Source organism: Typopeltis vanoorti, chromosome 16 (assembly GCF_054136105.1).
Source record: "Typopeltis vanoorti isolate ZY-2024b chromosome 16, IOZ_Tvanoo_1.0, whole genome shotgun sequence".
Taxonomy (NCBI): domain Eukaryota; kingdom Metazoa; phylum Arthropoda; class Arachnida; order Uropygi; family Thelyphonidae; genus Typopeltis; species Typopeltis vanoorti.
Window position 1 is genome coordinate 38,905,640 of NC_143564.1, and position 17,967 is coordinate 38,923,606.

Consider the following 17,967-nt stretch of genomic DNA (forward strand, 5'->3'; position numbering starts at 1 on the left):
CCCACCTTACTAATGGCGGGTTATAGACCATATAACTTTTCCTGTCTCAGTAAAAGGTTAAACGTTTTTCTAATTTTATGTTGAAATAAAATTATCAACATTAAATTGTAATTACTCTTCAAACATTATTTTGTATTAATTCTCATGAGTTTTGATTCTGTGTTTTTTTAATCTTCAGTATGATATTATAGGTTGGTTGTAACAATAAACATTATGTTCTCTGGAGTGACCATACAGCATCCCCATATGCTGTATGGTCACTCCAATGCTCGGTGATGTGCCACACCAGGTCTCGCCACGTAATCATGTTGTATGCTTTTCTGGAAGCTTCAACTCTCTGAAGATCAGTCATTCCACACACACACACACACACACACACACACACACACACACACACACACACACACACACACACACACACACACACACACACACCCCATCCTTCCATCTCATTGACAGTCTATTCCTTCCTCTTTTTCCAGGAACTTTGCTTTCTATTACTTTTCTGAGAAGTCCTCCTTCCATCCTTTCAATGTGTCCAAAATATTTTAACTTTCTTCTGTCAGTATCCTTAAGGAGCCTTAAAGTTCTGCTGATCTTTTCAAACACCCATTCATTTGCACGCCTCTCAGTATATGATATCCTCAACAGCCTCCTGTTGTAACACCACATCTCAAAAGCAGCTATTCTTTTCTTATCTAACTTCTCTAGGTTTCAAGTCTCGCATCCATAAGTTGCTGTTGGAAAAACAACTGCATCCAAAATCCTCAACTTTGTTCCCATGGAAATAGATCCATCCTTCCAGATTTTAGGCAAGTCTCTGACTTATTTTAGCCATTCCTAATCTTCTTCTGATGTCTTCCAAACAGCAATTCTTCACATTAATAATGGATCCCAGGTACTCAAACTTGCTGACTTGCTCAATTCTTTCTCCATTAAGGTCCACTTGTTTCTCAAGAGCTTCCCTGTTTGTATTTCCTTTGAGAACCATAATCTTTGTCTTGATAGGATTGAGTTGAAGGCCTCTGTTATTACTGATCTTGTTAAATTTATCAAGAATTTGTCCTAGTTCTTCCTTGTCATTAAAGAGGAGTATGGTATCATCAGCATACCTCAGATTACTGATCAATCTACCACCTATCCTAATTCTTGTCTTGAGCTTATCTAGTGCTGCACGCATGATGTCCTCTGCATACCAAACAAGTGAGGAGAAAATAAACATGCTTGCCTAACTCCTTTTCCCACCTGAAGCCAATCAATCAATCCAACACCTTGCTTCTTGTTCCCTATACAAGTTGGCTATCAACCTGATAGTGTGTTGAGGAAAACCCATTCCCACAGTTTTACATGCTGAACACAGTCAAAATCTTTAGATTAGTGTAAGAAAAACATTACCAGAGAGAGAGTCTGAATTCTTTGTATTTTTCTATGATCTGTCTGAGGCAAAGGATCTGATCTCTGGTGCCCTTGCCTTTCCTGAAACCTACTTGTTCCTCGTGCATTTCTGCCTCAACTTTGGCCTCAATTCTATTTAGCATGATCTTCAATAAAATTTTGCTTGCATGAGATATTAAACTAATAGTTCTATAGTTCTTGGAAGCCTTCATATCTCACTTCTTATATAGTGATATGAAAACTGACTTCTTCCAGTCTCTAGGCCATGATCCTATCTCCCATATCCTTATATTCAATCTATGAAACACTCTTATCCACCCATCCCCTGTGGCCTTAATTAACTCTGCTGGGATTCCATCTGCACCTGGGACCTTATTGCTGTTAAGCTGCTCAACTGCTCTTTCAGCTTCATGCCTAAGTGGAAGAGGTTCCAAATCGGAATTTTCCTGGTGAGAGGGCTCTTCCAAATTTTCTTTATCCTCTCTACTGTACAGTTCCTCACAGTACTCTTTCCATCTGTTTTTGATTTCCAATTCTTCTGTTAGCAATGCTCCATTCCTGTCTTTGTTTCTTGGGATTAAATTTGTGCTTTAGATAACAAACTAAATTAAATATCCTTTTATAATTGTGCCTCCTCATCTGGAACTCTCTTCATACTTATTAGTATAGAACTTTTCCTTGTTCTGCTTGATGGCTCTTCTGACTTCTCTATGTATTCTCTTGTATTCTTCAGTCTCTGTGTCTCTCTGTTTTTCCAACCATCTTCTTTTGATTAGTTCCCATGTTGAATCTGATATCCATGGGTCTTTTGGTCTTCTTATTGGGCCGAGATACTTCTTGGCTGTATCCTGTATTATCACCTTGACTCCTTCCCAAAGCATTTCTGGTGAGTTCTCCATATTGGTCTTCAAAAAATCATCCAGCTGATTTGATGTTTCTTTTGTGAATCCACTAGGAATTATTCTAGCATCCAGTCTAGTGGGTTGTACCTGACTTGGGAGTTTTCGGAGTCTTAGTCTTACTTTAGCTCCTACTGGCTGATTTTCTGTACCACAATCTGCTCCAGGACAAGTATGCATATCAGAGATGCTTGTCTTCCACTGCTGGAGAGCCAAGATGTAATCAGTCTGGTGCATTGACCTGTCAATGTTAGATATCCAAGTATAGGTCTATCGTGGGTGTTTCTGGAAGCAGGTATTGGTAATAACTAATCTGTTAGCATGGGCAAATTCCAACGGCCTTTCACCATTGGTGTTATGTTCACCCAGACCAAACATGCCACACTCAGGGCTGACTCTGATACTCTTTCCCACTTTTGCATTTAAGTCCCCTAGAATGTAAAGTGTGTCTCTCCTTGGTAGTCAGTCCAAAACAGTCTGTAAGTTTTCATAGAATTCCTCACTCTCTTCTTCAGGTCTATCTGTGTGGCATGCATAAACTACCATGATTGATAGGCTGAGCCTTAAGTCTAATAGAAAGTATCCTGTCATTAACAGTGTTATAACCAGGAATGCTTCTTTGCTGAGCTGCTGCTTCAGTATCACAGCTACCCCATAATGCTTTGAGGTACCACCTGAGTAAACAACTAGCTTACCATCCTGTCTTTTGAAGTGACCTTCTCCATTCCGTCTGGTCTCTGTAATTCCCAGGATGTCAATTTTATACCTATCCATCTCTTTACAGACAATCTCAAGAGTACTCATCTGCGGACCTCGAACATTCCATGTGCCTTTCCCTCCTAAGATTAATCCTGTACCTTCTGTATTACTTATTCACACTATCACTGAATTTTTTTTTTAGATATATACTTCTCGAATAGTACCCTCTGCCTAATCCCTGAATGCTGCTCTGATTATTCTGCGTGACAACCAATGCAGCATGAGATGTATTATAAGGCACAACCATATTAGCATTTTGGAGTGAAGTCACAGCAAGAAGAAAGTGGTAGGGTTGCAGGGGCCCTTTCCACATAAGATGAGATGAAATAGGAAAGATTCATCCCTAGCCCTCGAATAGTCTAATAGCATCGTGGAGAAGGAGCAAGAAGAGAAGAAAGAAGGAAATTAAAAAGGGGAGGTTCCAGTCTACAGATAATATAACAGATGTATATTACATGAAGTAAGGAATTGTCCAGCATCAGATACCTTTGGTTTGTCAAGCCCGTACTCAACAAAGTTTGCCCATGAGGATCTACAGACATTAAATAAATTAATAGTAATTAAATGAATAATAATTATGAATAATTACATAATGATATGGAAAGTATGTTTTCTTGTAGATAAGCTTATATGTTGGTTAGTCATACTTCTTATTTCTTAGGAAATGACAACATAAACTAAATTATTAATTATAAAAACTTTTAATTAATAACTAGCTGTATTTCAGCAGTGTTACATTGCCATCTTCAGGGATCACAAAACAATGATATGTACACTCACACTAAGCAAATGAGACTGAAGAAAGGCAACTGAAGTCAGTTCTAGAGTCCTAAAAGGTGCCCCCTAGCAGGCTAAATTGGGTTGTCTTGGCTTGGGTTGACGATCTTAGAATGTATGCTTCCCAAATTTGGGACAGTCTCATATACCCAAATTTGTTGAGGTTTGGGAAGTTTTTCAGATGTGTCAGTTGTCTTGGTCCAATTTCCAAGGGAACCCAATTTAGCCCACTAGGGGGGCACCTTTTAGTACTCTAAGACTGACTCTTCATTTGACTTTCTTCAGCCTCATTTGCTTAGTGTGAGTGCCTGCATTCACATATCACTGTTTTGTGATCCCTGAAGATGGCAGTGTAACATTGCTGAAATATAGGTATTTATTAATTAAAGTTTTTATAATTAATAATTTAGTTTACACTGTCATTTTCTAAAAAACTAGAAGTATGTTTAACAAACATATAAGATTATCTACAAGAATTATGATCATCCATGGAGATTACATTACACGCAAGGCCCTTCAATATGGCAAGTTAAAGCTGAAGATTTCCAGACAGCTAAATTGATGAGCCTTTCTAAAATGCTGCTGGTGATCCTGAATTGTGTTAAACTAAAATACCCATTTACCTCACCGAAGGCTCTCCCCATGTATAGACGCACTATCTTCGCTCTTCTAGGATAGCAGATTGCTAACACCTGCGTTCTCTTGGTCAACACCAACAGAGCTATTCGTGCACTAGAAGTAGAGCTTGCCACTACACTGAATGTTGACCTTTGGACGATCCTTTATAATATCTCCAACACTTCAGCAGAAAAAGAATTTCAAAGAATACTATGTAGACACATTAAAAATTTTGAAAGCTTACAAAAGAACTCAGCTTCCAAACTTCCCCTACCTCTCAACACGTTGATAAACCCCTTATCCTGAAGACTGAAGCAATCAGCACACTTGTGTGTGGCCACAACTTCGCTATAGCACCTAAAAAGATCCCTGCAGAAGAAATAATGATGGAGGTATCTGCAGCCTTCCCAACCATATTGCCAACAATATCAGACTGGATGTAGCCAGTGTTCTTACCCACTCCAAACTACTAAAAAGCAACCTATCAAAAGAATTCAAAGCTCTGCAAGAAATGAAAAGCAACAAAAAAATAGTAATTACTAAAGCAGATAAGGGAAATGCTACTGTGGTTCTAAACCAATCAGATTACACAGGTCACTTCCTTCTTTACTTTTAGATTGTTCTACCTACCTCCCTACAGATTATGATCCCATCAGCACCCAAATCAGAACACTCCATAGGTTCCTTAAGAAGGCTACCTCTTGGCCTGTGGAAGTGACTAACAAACTAAAACCTTTTAACTCTCGACCACCACCCTGGATTATATGGACTATGGACTATTAAAAATCCATAAACAAAATGTACCATTATGTTCCATTGTGGATGGCATTGATTTCCCCCACATACAAATTAGCCAAAGTGTTCACACAGTATACTGGCAACATATCTTCACACATAAAAAAAAAACTCAGTCCACTTTAAAGCCAATATAGAAAACCTCTCACTCCAACACACTGACATAATCATAATGGTCAGTTTTGATGTCTCTTCCTTATTCACCAATAACCCACTCAAAGATACCTTATGCCTCATCCAAACCAAATTTCCTCTCAATATCTCAGCCCTATTTCAGTTCACCATGAACTCAGGCTATTTTGTTTGGCAAGGAAAATTCTACAAACAGATAAAGGGGACAGGCATGGCTTCTCCACTCTTTCTACCTCTGGCCAACTTCTTTTATGGAGACTTTCAAAGAAAAAGCCTTAAACTCTGCCCTACATAAACCCACTGTTTGACTATGCTATGTGGATGATGTGTTCGCCATTTGGCTGCATGGCCTGGATACTCCACAGTTTCTCAACACACTTAAACAATCAAAATCCCAGGATCCATTTTACCTTGGAAAAGGAAAACAACAACAATAGTCTCCCTTTCCTAGACACTCTGATTACACACCAGCCTGATGGTTGTTTTCCTGGCTTTCTCTGTTTACAGAAAACCTACATACACAGGTCGATACATTCACCAGCAGTCACTGAACTTAACCATATCCTTAACACCTGCTTAGCCAATGGCTACAACCCCCCCCCCCCCGTCACCAAAAAAAAAAAAATTAAAACCAGTTAACCCCAACCAGCCCTCCCACCTCCCTCTTCATAGCAGAGATTATTCTAAATCTATTGCCATTTCATATATCCAGGGTACATCCAAAAAACTAACAAAAATCCTAAGAAAATAGGACCTCACAACTAGTTACAAACCACAAGAAATTGGAATCTCTTATCTGCTCCACCAAAGACCAGCCACTTCCCTTAGACCTGCCTGGAGTATACGAGGTCACTTACAGTTGCAAACTGTCCTGCAGGCAGGAAAGCCAATATTAGGATATCTGAACACAAGGGCTACATCTGGTTCCACCAATACAACCACTCAGGACTCACTGACCATGCATCAGACACCCACCACAGAATATGCTGGAAGAAGACCACTTTATTACACCATGGCAAGTACAAGTATGAAAGATTATTCATCGAATCAGTATCGGCTCTGAAAAACTTCCCAAACCAGAACAAATTTGGGTGCATGAGACTGCCCCAAATTTGGGATGCATCTATTCTAACATTGTCAACCTAATGACCAAGACAACCCAATTTAGCCCACCTGTTAGGGGACTAAATTGGGTTGTCTTAGTGTGAGTGCCTGCATGAAAATATCATTGTTTTGTGATCCCTGAAGATGGCAATGTAACATTGCCGAAATGTAGGTAGTTATTAATTAAAATTTTTATTATTACTAATTTAGTTTACATTGTCATTTCCTAAAAAATTAGAAGGTAAGCTTGTTTACTAATCTCTAATTAAAGTTTTTATTATTACTAATTTAGTTTACATTGTCATTTCCTAAAAAATTAGAAGGTAAGCTTGTTTACTAATCTCTGTGCGTTTTTATGGCAGTATAATAAGTTGAATTTATATTATTTCAACCCATGAACTGAAATCATAAATGTTTGATTTCAGTATGGTAAAGATTTTGAAAGTATTCAATCTTATATTGCCCAAAGAAGCAAGAAAAAGGGAATTCCTCCAAATATGATCAAAAATAAAAATCAAGTCCGCCACTTTTATTATAGAACATGGCATAAGATTGCAAAGTATTTAAATATTGAAGAAGGTAAGTAAAGATCTGATGCTTTTGATTTATTTTTAATGTATCAAATCTGTTGGCCCTGTAACATAAAAGTTGTTTTAAATTAAATTTCCTTCTTGTTATTATTGCATTTAAAACCTTTATATAAATATATTTTTTTCCTCCTCTTCCTCATCATCAAATTCCTGACATTTGATGTCAGGAATTTGATGACCCTCTGGAGGGATGGGGGGTACTGGATATTTTGATAGTGCTGCAAAAAAAATACATCACTGCTAACTTCCTACCAGCAATTTTCTTCCAAACTAATCTGTTAACTGTGAAGACTCTGATATTATCAGATCTTATATTTTTCTCTTCATAGCCACTTTTTACTGTATCAATTCACCTATCTACAAAGAGCACTTATTTTACTAACCTTTCCCCTTCCATTCGGTTTAAGTGTCCATACCACCTGAGATTAGCTCTGTTAACACATTCCTAGATGCTAACTATGTCAAGTTCTTTCCTAATATCTTCATTTTTAATATGATACTGCTGTTGATGATATCTGTTCGCTCCACTAATCTTTTCTCAGAACTTTCATACTTGTGGTCTCCAGTCTCTAATCAAGTGTTTTTTTTTTTTTTTTTTCCTAACCCAGCTATCGAATCCATAAGTTAAAATTGGTTTGAACACTGTCTTCTATACAGCTAATCTAGTGTTTTGACTGATTTCTTTCTTCTTTCATATAAATTTATTCAACTGATTTCCTACCATACCCTATATCAAAATTGGAAGTGCAATATCATCTTTAGTTTATGCAGATGACATTATACTTCTAAATAAATCCATTACAAGTCTGCATGATTCCCTGATTTAATTAATAATTGCTATTAGGTATGAAAATCATGTTTATGATTTTCATAATTCTGTTGTTTGTTTCCATATTTAATTTGTCATGTTCACAAAAAATTATGCCCAAGAGGAAAGCTCTTGGGCATAATTTGAAATGACTGAAATGACTTACTTGTTTTATAGGTTCTCCGTTCAGAATTCAGTTGTTTTCACTGTTTCTACCTATTTGCATTGTCTTTGTCTTTTTATTGATGATTTTTATATGAAATTTATCATAGCAGTTATTTAATTTAGTCAGAGAATCCTGCAGATTTGTAATTGATTTATCACTACCATCAAATTCCTGATATACCCTCAGGGAGTGTACAGGATAATTATGATAGTACTATATTAAAAAGGTACACCATTACTAACATCTGATCAATAATTTTCCTCCAATGTCAAGATTCCAATATTATGAGATCTTATATTTTTGTCTTTTAAGGCACTTCTTACTGTATCAATCCATCTACATCTTGGTCTTCCTCTGAGTCTTTTCCTGCCAACCTGGCAAAGAACACTTGTTTTCCTAATCTTTCCTCTCTCATTCTGTTTAAGTAACCATAACTGCTTGAAGTAGCTCTACTAACACATTCCTGAATGCTAACAATGGAAAGCTCTTTTCTAATATCCTCATTTTTATTGTGATACTGCCATTGATGCCATATCTGTTCAGTCCCCTAATCTTTCAAAGAACTCTCTTATCAGAGGTCTTCTCCAGTCTTTGATCAAGTGATTTATTTCTAACAAAGCTGTCAGATCCATAAGTTAAAATTGGTTCGAACAGCATCTTGTATACAGCTAATTTAGTGTTTTGACTAATTTCTGTCCTATTCCATATAAATTTATTCAGCTGACTTCCTGCCATACCAGCTTTATTAATTCTGTTGTTTATTTTCATATTTAATTTATCATCTTCACTAAATATTGTGCCTAAATAGCTGAAATATTTTACTTGTTCAATAGGATATGGTTGATGTTTTTGCCTGTTTTCACTGTCTTGCTTTGGCTTGTTATTGTGCTGATTTTCATACCAAATTTATTACAACAGTTATTCAATTTAGTTAGGGAATCTTGCAGACTTGTACTGGATTTATTCAGAAGTATAGCATCATCTGCATAAAATAAAAAGCTAAGATTAACATCATCACCCCCATCAGGTTTAATACCACTTTTCTTCATAATGTGATCCGTACAGGTAATGAATAACACTGGAGACAACATATAACCCTGTTGCACAACCTGATTTAACATCAAACTATCTTCCTATACCTCCTTCAATTTTAACTGCTGATTTACAGCTTAAATAGAGAGTATTGGTTGATATAATGTCCCATTTACACCATATAACTGCAGCGTCTTGAAGAGCTTTCCTCTTGGCACCTTGTGATATACCTTTTCCAGATCAACAAAACTTAAATGCAAATCCTTGTTATATTCCCAAGATTTCTCAACTATTTGCCTAAAATTAAGTTAAGGGGGATAGTAAATCCCGTATTATTTTACAGCTGGGTACGAAACTCGGAGATCGAAATCTGAGAGTTTCATGCCGAAGAACTATCGGCGAGAAAATATTAAGGATAGTGATGGAGCTTGCTCCATCTTTGCAACGAGTTGCCCTAGTGTTGTACTACCCAGTTGATTACTTACACCTGGACTCGCCAATAGTTCTTCGGCATGAAATTCTCAGATTTCGATGGATTTCAATCTCTGAGTTTCGTACCTGGCTGTAAAATAATACTGGATTTACTATCCCCCTTAACTCAATTTATGTCACTGGAAAAAATAGTCTCTTGGCTCTTTATTGTATTTGCCTAAAAGTGAAAATCTGATCCTGAGAATCTCTATTTGGCCTGAATTTATCTTCACTTTTTATATCACATTTATCATCTCTGATTTCTATTACAATACTTTTTCTTTCATTTCTGAAAGAATATTTTGCCACCGTCCTGATATTTATTTTCTATATTCTTACTAAAGCTTCCCATTAGTTTTGTTTAGCTAGTTTTACACCATGCTTTGCTTTCTTACATTTTTTCTATTCCTTGCTTCTTTAACTTCCTGAGTGCACCATGGAGTTCTGATTTTTCTATCCATACACACAACTTCACCACATGACTCTGGCTGGATCAATCAATGTTTTCTTCAGATTTGCAATTGAATCTCCAAGGTTTTGTTCTTGTTTTCAAATCCTTTCATTTTTTTCTTCAATGATGCTTGTGTATTTCAGAGGTTTACATTCATCTCTGAAAGTTGCTCAACCTTGATTCATTTTAAAACTTTCTTACACACTCTTCTTTTCAATATGAAATTCAGTTTTATTGTACTCAAAACTAAATAGTGATTATTCAGATTAAGTGAATATTGAATCCCACATTATTTCTTAGCCAAATAAGAAACTCAAAGATAGGAAATCTATCTAAGAGTTTCATGACAAATATAGAAAACTATAAAAGTTCAGCGAGTTCAAGCGTAAGCCAACACCTGGTACAATACTAGGGCGACTTGTAGTAAAGGTGGAGCAAGATCCGATCACTGTCCTTAGTATTTTCGCATAATGTAAAACACAACTCCTAGGAGATGTATGATGTTATACATTATGAGAGAAGGTCACTACCCAGACCGGTTTCAACCTTTTTTGAGGTCTCATTGTCCAGTTCCCCATTGTGATATCTGCCTACATTACTGTACTTGATATTGCTGGCCATTCAGGAAAATTATCCTAATATTTAGTGTTGAATACTATGGATATTCCCTCTTTTCACTGATTTTCATTGCTTGAATATAACATTTTGTATTTGTCGCTTTGAAAGATCTCATCTTTTTTTGTCTTCTTTATTTCAGTCATGCCTATTTTGTCAATCTGGTACTTATCCAATTTTTCTGCTAGTTCCATTTCCTTTCCATTGATATTTATTATGTTGATAGTACCCATTTTGAACTCTGATATTGAGTTTGGGTGTTCTAGGATTTGTTCCAGCGGCTCACTGTTCACCCTGGTTCCCTGGTAAAAACAATGGGTAGTCTTGTTTAACCAGTGATGCCCCATTCGGAATAAAATTCTGTTGTGTTGTACCATCATTTTATATGAGCCAATAAGAATACAATTTGGTTGACAAAATCCCAAATTGCCAGCTCATTGTTCATTCAGTATCCAGGTGCACCAAGAGAAGATGAGGATTGGACATAAGGTCAGAAGCCCTATTCGGTTCTCTGCATTCCTTAAAAGGCTTCATGGAGATCTACTCCCAATTTTACAGCTTTGACTCTTTAGTACCCTGTACTTGATTTATTTAGAAGTAAACATCATCTTCATAAAGTAAAGAGCTGATATTACCACCTCCAATTTTGATATCAGGTTTAATACTGTTTTGCTTCATAATTTGATCCATATAGATGATGAATAAAACAGTGGAGATAATGTACATCCTTTTCTCACATCTGATTTTACATTAAACTATCTTGCTGTATTCCTTCAGTTTTAATTGCTGACTGACAACTTAAATATAGGCTAGGAATTGCTCTGTATGATGTTCCCTTCATCCCATATAATAATTGTAGTGTTTAGGAAATCTTTTCTCTAGGCACTTTGTCATATGCCTTTTCCAGATCTACGAAACTTAAATATAGTTATAATCCCATGACTTGCTCACTGTCTGTCTTAAAGTGAAAATTTGATCATGACAACCTCCATTTGGCCTAAATCCAGTTTGTACTTCTCAAGCTTTCCTTCCACTGTTATTTATTTATTTTTTAGCCATTTCTCAGGTATAATTACATTAATTTTACCATGAACTTAGTAAGGGAAATTCTGTTGTTATTGTTACATTTCCTTTTTATGGCTAGTACTATGAGAGCTCTACTTCAATCATCTGGAATTCGACCCCTCTTACCTAGTGAGTTAGCCAATCTCATATTTCCATATGAGATCGGCTAACTCACTTTCAGTTAAGGAAAAAAAAAAAAAAAAAACATAAAAATTCCTCTCCTCATGACGACATTTGAACTCGGTTATTTTCTACTCAAAGGGCAAATGTACCATTGTTCTTCTAATTGTGTTACAGAGTGATAATATATTTCCACATATAATAACTATATTTCATCTTGATTACAACACAACATTGATTCATTCATTTTGATGTTACGCAGTACCAAACAGGAAGGTTATCTTCCTTTGGTAAAATCAATGGACATCATTAAAGTAGCTTGTCTGCCTTTCATTTCACTGATCATGATGGAAAAGTACTGATGTATTTGCTGTTAGTAATGATTCTAATACATAATGCTGATCTGTCTACTAGAATGCTACCAGTATACTGTATGGTTGGTAGCTCTTTTCACAGTTCAGACCATAATCCTCATTGCATGTTGTACTTTCTAAAGAATCACATCCTTCTCAGGCACTGTTGTTCTTTGGAACAACACTGATTCCAAATGGAAGGGTTTCACACTACTTTAGAGTATGATGTTAGGGTTTTGGAAAAGACATTTTATATTAGTGTTGGGATATCTTTAAGGAAAATATTTATAATGAAGAAAGTGTTGTTGTGACGGACCATAATAGATGACTTTCTTAGGATTAAATTTTGAATGGCAGATTTAAAATGGGAGGATATATTTTGTGAGATGGTAAGGGGATTAGTGATCTGGTTACTTGATTTGCTGATCTAGGAAGGAGGCGGAATCATTGACATCATTATTTGCTTGAGAGAATTATTCCATATATCTGGAAGGGAGAGAGAAATTGAAAGATTTGAATTTGTTAGTCAATTTAGGATACTGTTATATATTGTAACACCTAGTAATAAAGCAAGTGATTTTTGTTTTAACTATATACGGTGTGTGTGTGTGTGTATGTGTGAGAACTTAGCCATATTCATTCCACCTTCTTAGCCAATGGATATAATACCAACATAATTATGAAATGGTGAATCTTCAATCTCGACTCTTCAGGTTTTAAAATTCAGTGTATAAGGTTTGTTGTTGTTTTTGGAATCTTTTGCTTTCCTCCAATAACATACATGTATTTGAGTATGTTCATCACATTTAAGAATTATTTGACTTTGATTCCTTTTAAAATTTTGTACACAATTAATTTAACTTTTTCTTTTTCTCTGTCATTTATATTTTTTCCTAAATGCTTCAGTAACAAACTTTAATTGGATAAAATTCATCTGATCTCTCTTCCTGGCAAAAATTCACAAGCGTGCATTGAATGTTGCATGTTCATATAAGAGGCCATTTACGAAGATTGTTTTCAGTGCAAGAATTAGAAGAAAAATTAGAGGATAGGATATTGTCTTGTTTTCATGGATAATGACATAATAGATATGAGTGTGTAGGTGGTGGGGGGAGGGCATTTGATGTGGAGAAGATTTGGACAAAAATTACAGGCAATAGCTTTTGGTAAAAGACCAGAAAGCACATTTGCTATTTGGATCTGATAAAAATTTTCTGCTTTTAGTCCTTTCAGAATCGTTTTTTTTTTTTTATGTGTTGATAATCTGTTTCAGGACTTCAGTATTAATAGAAAAGGAAGATGGAGATTTTCATGAAAGCTAATTGTGTTATTCTTGATTCTTTTCTTGTACAGTCTTGACACATTTCTTGGAGAATGAGAGTTTAAATTGGAATAGGAAATGAATTTTCCCATACGAATGAGACTTCTTTTAGTGATACATTCAGTGCAGATATTTAGATCAGAAGTCACAAATTCTACTTGGCCTTCTTATAATCCCGGCTGACACATGAATGAGAGTAGGAGTGTAAGTGATTCTTCATTGATGAAGAAATCAGTAATATATTATGCCATTTGAATTGCCGAGCAGACATACAACCACATTATTACTTAGGTGGATCACTAGTGAAAAAAAGATCTAAAGGGTTTAGAGAGTGTTTGGAATTGTCTAATATTCTGCTAGGCATATAAGCAGACATGGATCATTGCAGTTGATGAGGGAAAGTCAGTTTGAATGTAAACATTAAAATCTCCAAAAAAAAATGACCTCACTCTTAAGAAAGTTTTGCTGGAGAAATTCAGAATAAATGCTGATTTTCTTCAATAAAGTAAATCTTCCACAGCTTGCTGAGCCCCTAAGATAACAGTACCAACTTCCATTCCTTTCTGTCTTGAGCTCTTTCAGTCTGGTCCAGGATTTCCATCTCAGCTAAGTCTCTTTGGATGTTCTCCTCCCAGTATGATAAAATATTTGTGATATATACATGTGTGTGTGTGTGCCTGCACCACCATGACAAGATGGGGATGCTGTTGGGGAGGCAGTAAAGTAAATCACATAAAGTAAATCAAAAAGTTCAGAATGGCTGGTGGCATTATGAGAATGATAGTGTAGAAAAGGAATTTGGCAGAGAGAGAGAGATATATTATTCAAAGAAGATCAAAAAAAAAAAGAGTGGATTTTAATTTGGAAATTCTCTAAAATGGTATATTAGAACAAACATATGTACAGATTTCATCCTTAATGCAAAAAAGTCAAGAACGCATCTATTTGTGAAGAAAACTCGAAGTTTTGAGAGGTTTGTCTTTTATCACACATAATCTGTTTTCCCTCTACTTGACTTTTCATGGTGGTGGTGGTTATTACAGTTGAGTTGAAATTGAGAGGAAATGAAATATGCATTAATGAATTCTTTACTAAGACCTACATGTGGAGAAGAATTTCAACTAACTCATCTGCTTGGCAAGTGCCTCTCTACCATATGACTGCTGTCAGATTTCCTCCCCCCCCCCCTTTCAGATACACCTGGCAGAACAGTAGAGCTAGTTAGGTGATATTCTAGCATGGCGTTTCCCAAATTTTTCCTACGACGGAACACTTCACAAATCCTGAAATTTTAATGAAACATGTTGGTTAGAATCGAGTATCATCGGTCTCTTATTCAATGTAAAGCTAAGCGCACACTATCGTGAAGCAGACTGTATCGCATCGCCAAAATGTGACAGTGCACACACACAGGTGTGCCGGGCTGTAGTGCATAGCATTGATCTTGCTTGTGACCACACATTTCCTAGAATAGATACCTCCATACTTCCTCACTCATGCTCGGAGGTGTCGACAACCACAGGCGGCTGAGTCATTCCATATGCAAAATGAGGAGTGCCTGATTTTCAAACATGTTTGAACTTGTCGCAGCATTCAAAACCATTCCAGGCTCATATTAATTTTGATAATTTTTCATGGAACACTTATTCACTTTCTGCAGAACACCAGTGTTTCACGGAACAGTTTGGGAAACCCTGTTCTAGCAGATGGTCTTTAGAACAACCATTTTACAGCTGTACTCTTGAATGGAAGAAATGCTGGGTCTCTTAATGATGACTGAATACTTTGCTCATATTGCAGACTTCAAGAAATGGGGAAAATATAATGATAATGCAAGATTAGCCATCACATGTAGTGTAGGTCAACTTGTGTATACTCCTTGATGACTTTTCTCCTTCCTTGTGTTGAGGCTTAAGTGCTGTGAGGACATCATGTGGAGGTTTAATGGAATATTTTCAGCACTGAGAAAGGATTAAAATTAATTTTAATACTTCCAATATTTCATCTCAGTCACTGAGATATCTTCAGGGATTACAAATAACTTTTGTAACAACACACTCAAATACAATACAATACTAAGTGAAACGTGGGTGACTTAAGTCCTATCTAGGTGGTGCATCCTCTATGGGCATTTGTAGGTGGCCTGGGATGTAATATGGGATCTCTGATGAATAATGTTTCCCAAATTTTTGGAAGTTTTATGCAACCATATTTATTTAAATTCAGTTGATTTCTGAGCTGCTGCAGATTCTAGAAACAGTCTTTCTTTTTTGAATTTACTATGGTAGGTTTTAGTCCAGGAGATCCTGTGGGTTGTATCCAAAACATGGTCTGCAAGGCCAGATTGACCATGATTTCAGATGTATGATTTGTGTTCTTCTAAATGAATGGTTGCTAATCTGCATGCCTGTCTGCCTGAAGTAAGTCAGCTTGCAGGAGCAAGGTACTCTATATATACTCCAGGCACTGAGAGAGGAGGGAGCTGATCTTTGGTAGAACAGATAAGAGTAAGTTTATGGTGGAGTTTAAATACTGTGTGGTGGTTGTACTTTTTTAAGGACCTAGCTATTCTTTTTTTTTTTATGTGCCATGGATGTAGGGCATGGTGATGGTATTTCTGAAGTCCTTTTGAAGAGCTGACCAGGGAATAGGGGAGGAACTGATTATTTTTTTAATTCTGTAATCACTGTAGCCATTGGAAAGGAAGGTGTTATATATGTGGATATGTGGTTGAGTTTGGTTGAAAGAGAGATTACACTGGAACAATGCTTGTGGACTCTATTGGTTAGAGTTTGAATAATGCCATATTATTGAGAGGGGCAGTGTGGGAGAGTTTGTGAATGTATCTGCCTGTGTGAGTAGGTGTTCTGTATATAGAGAAGGAAAGGTTACCATGAGGAAGGCATTACTAAGATGTCTAAGAAGGGTAAACTATTGTTATTTTCTTTTTCCATCATAAACTGGATTCTGCATGTAGGCTATTGAGGTGACTGAGGAAGGAGTGATGTGTCTAGGCCATGAGGCTAAATAGATCACATCATCTACATATCTTAGTCAGATAGAAAGTTTGAGAGGGGGATGAGTCTGTGGTTCATTTTTCAAAATTTTCCATGTAAAAATTGGTGTGGGGAGGAACTGTTCCCTTTATATGTTAAAAAGTGTTTTTACGTAGGATGTGGCGAGACTAGTGGGGGGGGGGGGTCAGAGAGTTAGCCAGCTGCTTTGACAGTTTCAGAGTTCCCTTTGGGGGGTTTATTAAATATCCTCTGTAGGATTAGTAAAGTTGTGATTGAATATTGAAAACCTGAATATAATCTAATATTGACCTGACTAGAGTATCTACATCATAAATTCCTTGCTTCATTAGTCATCTTACCATTACAATTCTTAGAGTTAAAATTTCTGTCAACAAAATATATCTAAGGGCTTGCTTTCCAAACTCTTTCGAGCAGCTGTTCGTTTAACACATTCATTTCTTATTATCTTCTTACCAAATTTCACATACTTATGTTTGTTGAAATTAAATTTTAAGTCCACTGACATGTTCTTATAATGAACTTTTGGAGTGATGAATTGTGCTTCACCATCTAACAGTCAGACAGATTAATCTGGAGTTGGCAGGTGGATAATGTTATCTGCCAGAATGTGTTGTGACAACTGTGAAGTTTGGTGGAGGAGGTATCTCGGTCTACGGCTGTTTTTCATAGTTCGGGATAGGTCCCAAGATATAGTGATAGGGAATCTTAATGCTACAGCCTGTAATGACATTCTAGACAATTCTGTGCTTCTAACTTTATTGGCAATAGTTTTTTGAACAGGACAATGCCCCTGTCCACAAAGGCAAGTTCTGTGCAGGAATGGTTTGATGAGATGGGTGTTGGAACTTGACTGGCCTATGCCCAAATCACTCAATATTAGTGATGGAGCCTAACTAATCTAGTGGAAAGCATTCCCAGGAAGCTGAAGGATGTTATATGGCAAAGGAGTCTGCTCCATAATGCCTTTCATATTAGAGTGAGAGTTGGGATGAGCAGGCATCCAGATATTTTTGATCACATAGCATATATAGAGAGCAGTTGACTTCATATTGAGATGGTATCCCCTAAAGCACAACACTTTTCTCAGATGTATATAATGCCATTTACTATAGCAAGAAACACTATTTATACTGTTCTCTATACAAGTATCTTAGTTGTGAAAAATATTTCTCATTCAACCTTTTGCTTGCTTTTATTTTTGTGTGAAATTAATAATAATAAAAAAAACAGAAATGTAATTTCTTATCAAGTAATATACTACCAGAAAATGCTAAAAACAAACAACAAATAAATGTACAGCTATCTGTATGGGAAATGAAAGTTTTTTTTTTTTGACTTGTATATGAGAAAAAAAAAAGATTTCTGCATGGTGTTGGAAATATTGAGATACATTTGTCTAGCTGCAACTCATGATTTTCTCATATATATAGAGAGAGATTTCAATAAAGGATCAAACAA

The 17,967-nt window shown here is 36.3% G+C and overlaps 1 protein-coding gene across 4 annotated transcripts in view; it reads left to right on the top strand.

The window, feature by feature from the left end:
* The window catches only part of crm (cramped chromatin regulator), a 345,363-nt gene that overhangs the window by 39,948 nt on the left and 287,448 nt on the right, over positions 1–17,967 (top strand). For all 4 annotated transcript variants that reach the window (XM_090406636.1, XM_090406637.1, XM_090406634.1 and 1 more), the window contains exon 4: positions 6,905–7,058. In XM_090406636.1, coding sequence (XP_090262762.1) covers positions 6,905–7,058 — 154 coding nt within the window. The remainder of the gene's footprint in view (positions 1–6,904; positions 7,059–17,967) is intronic.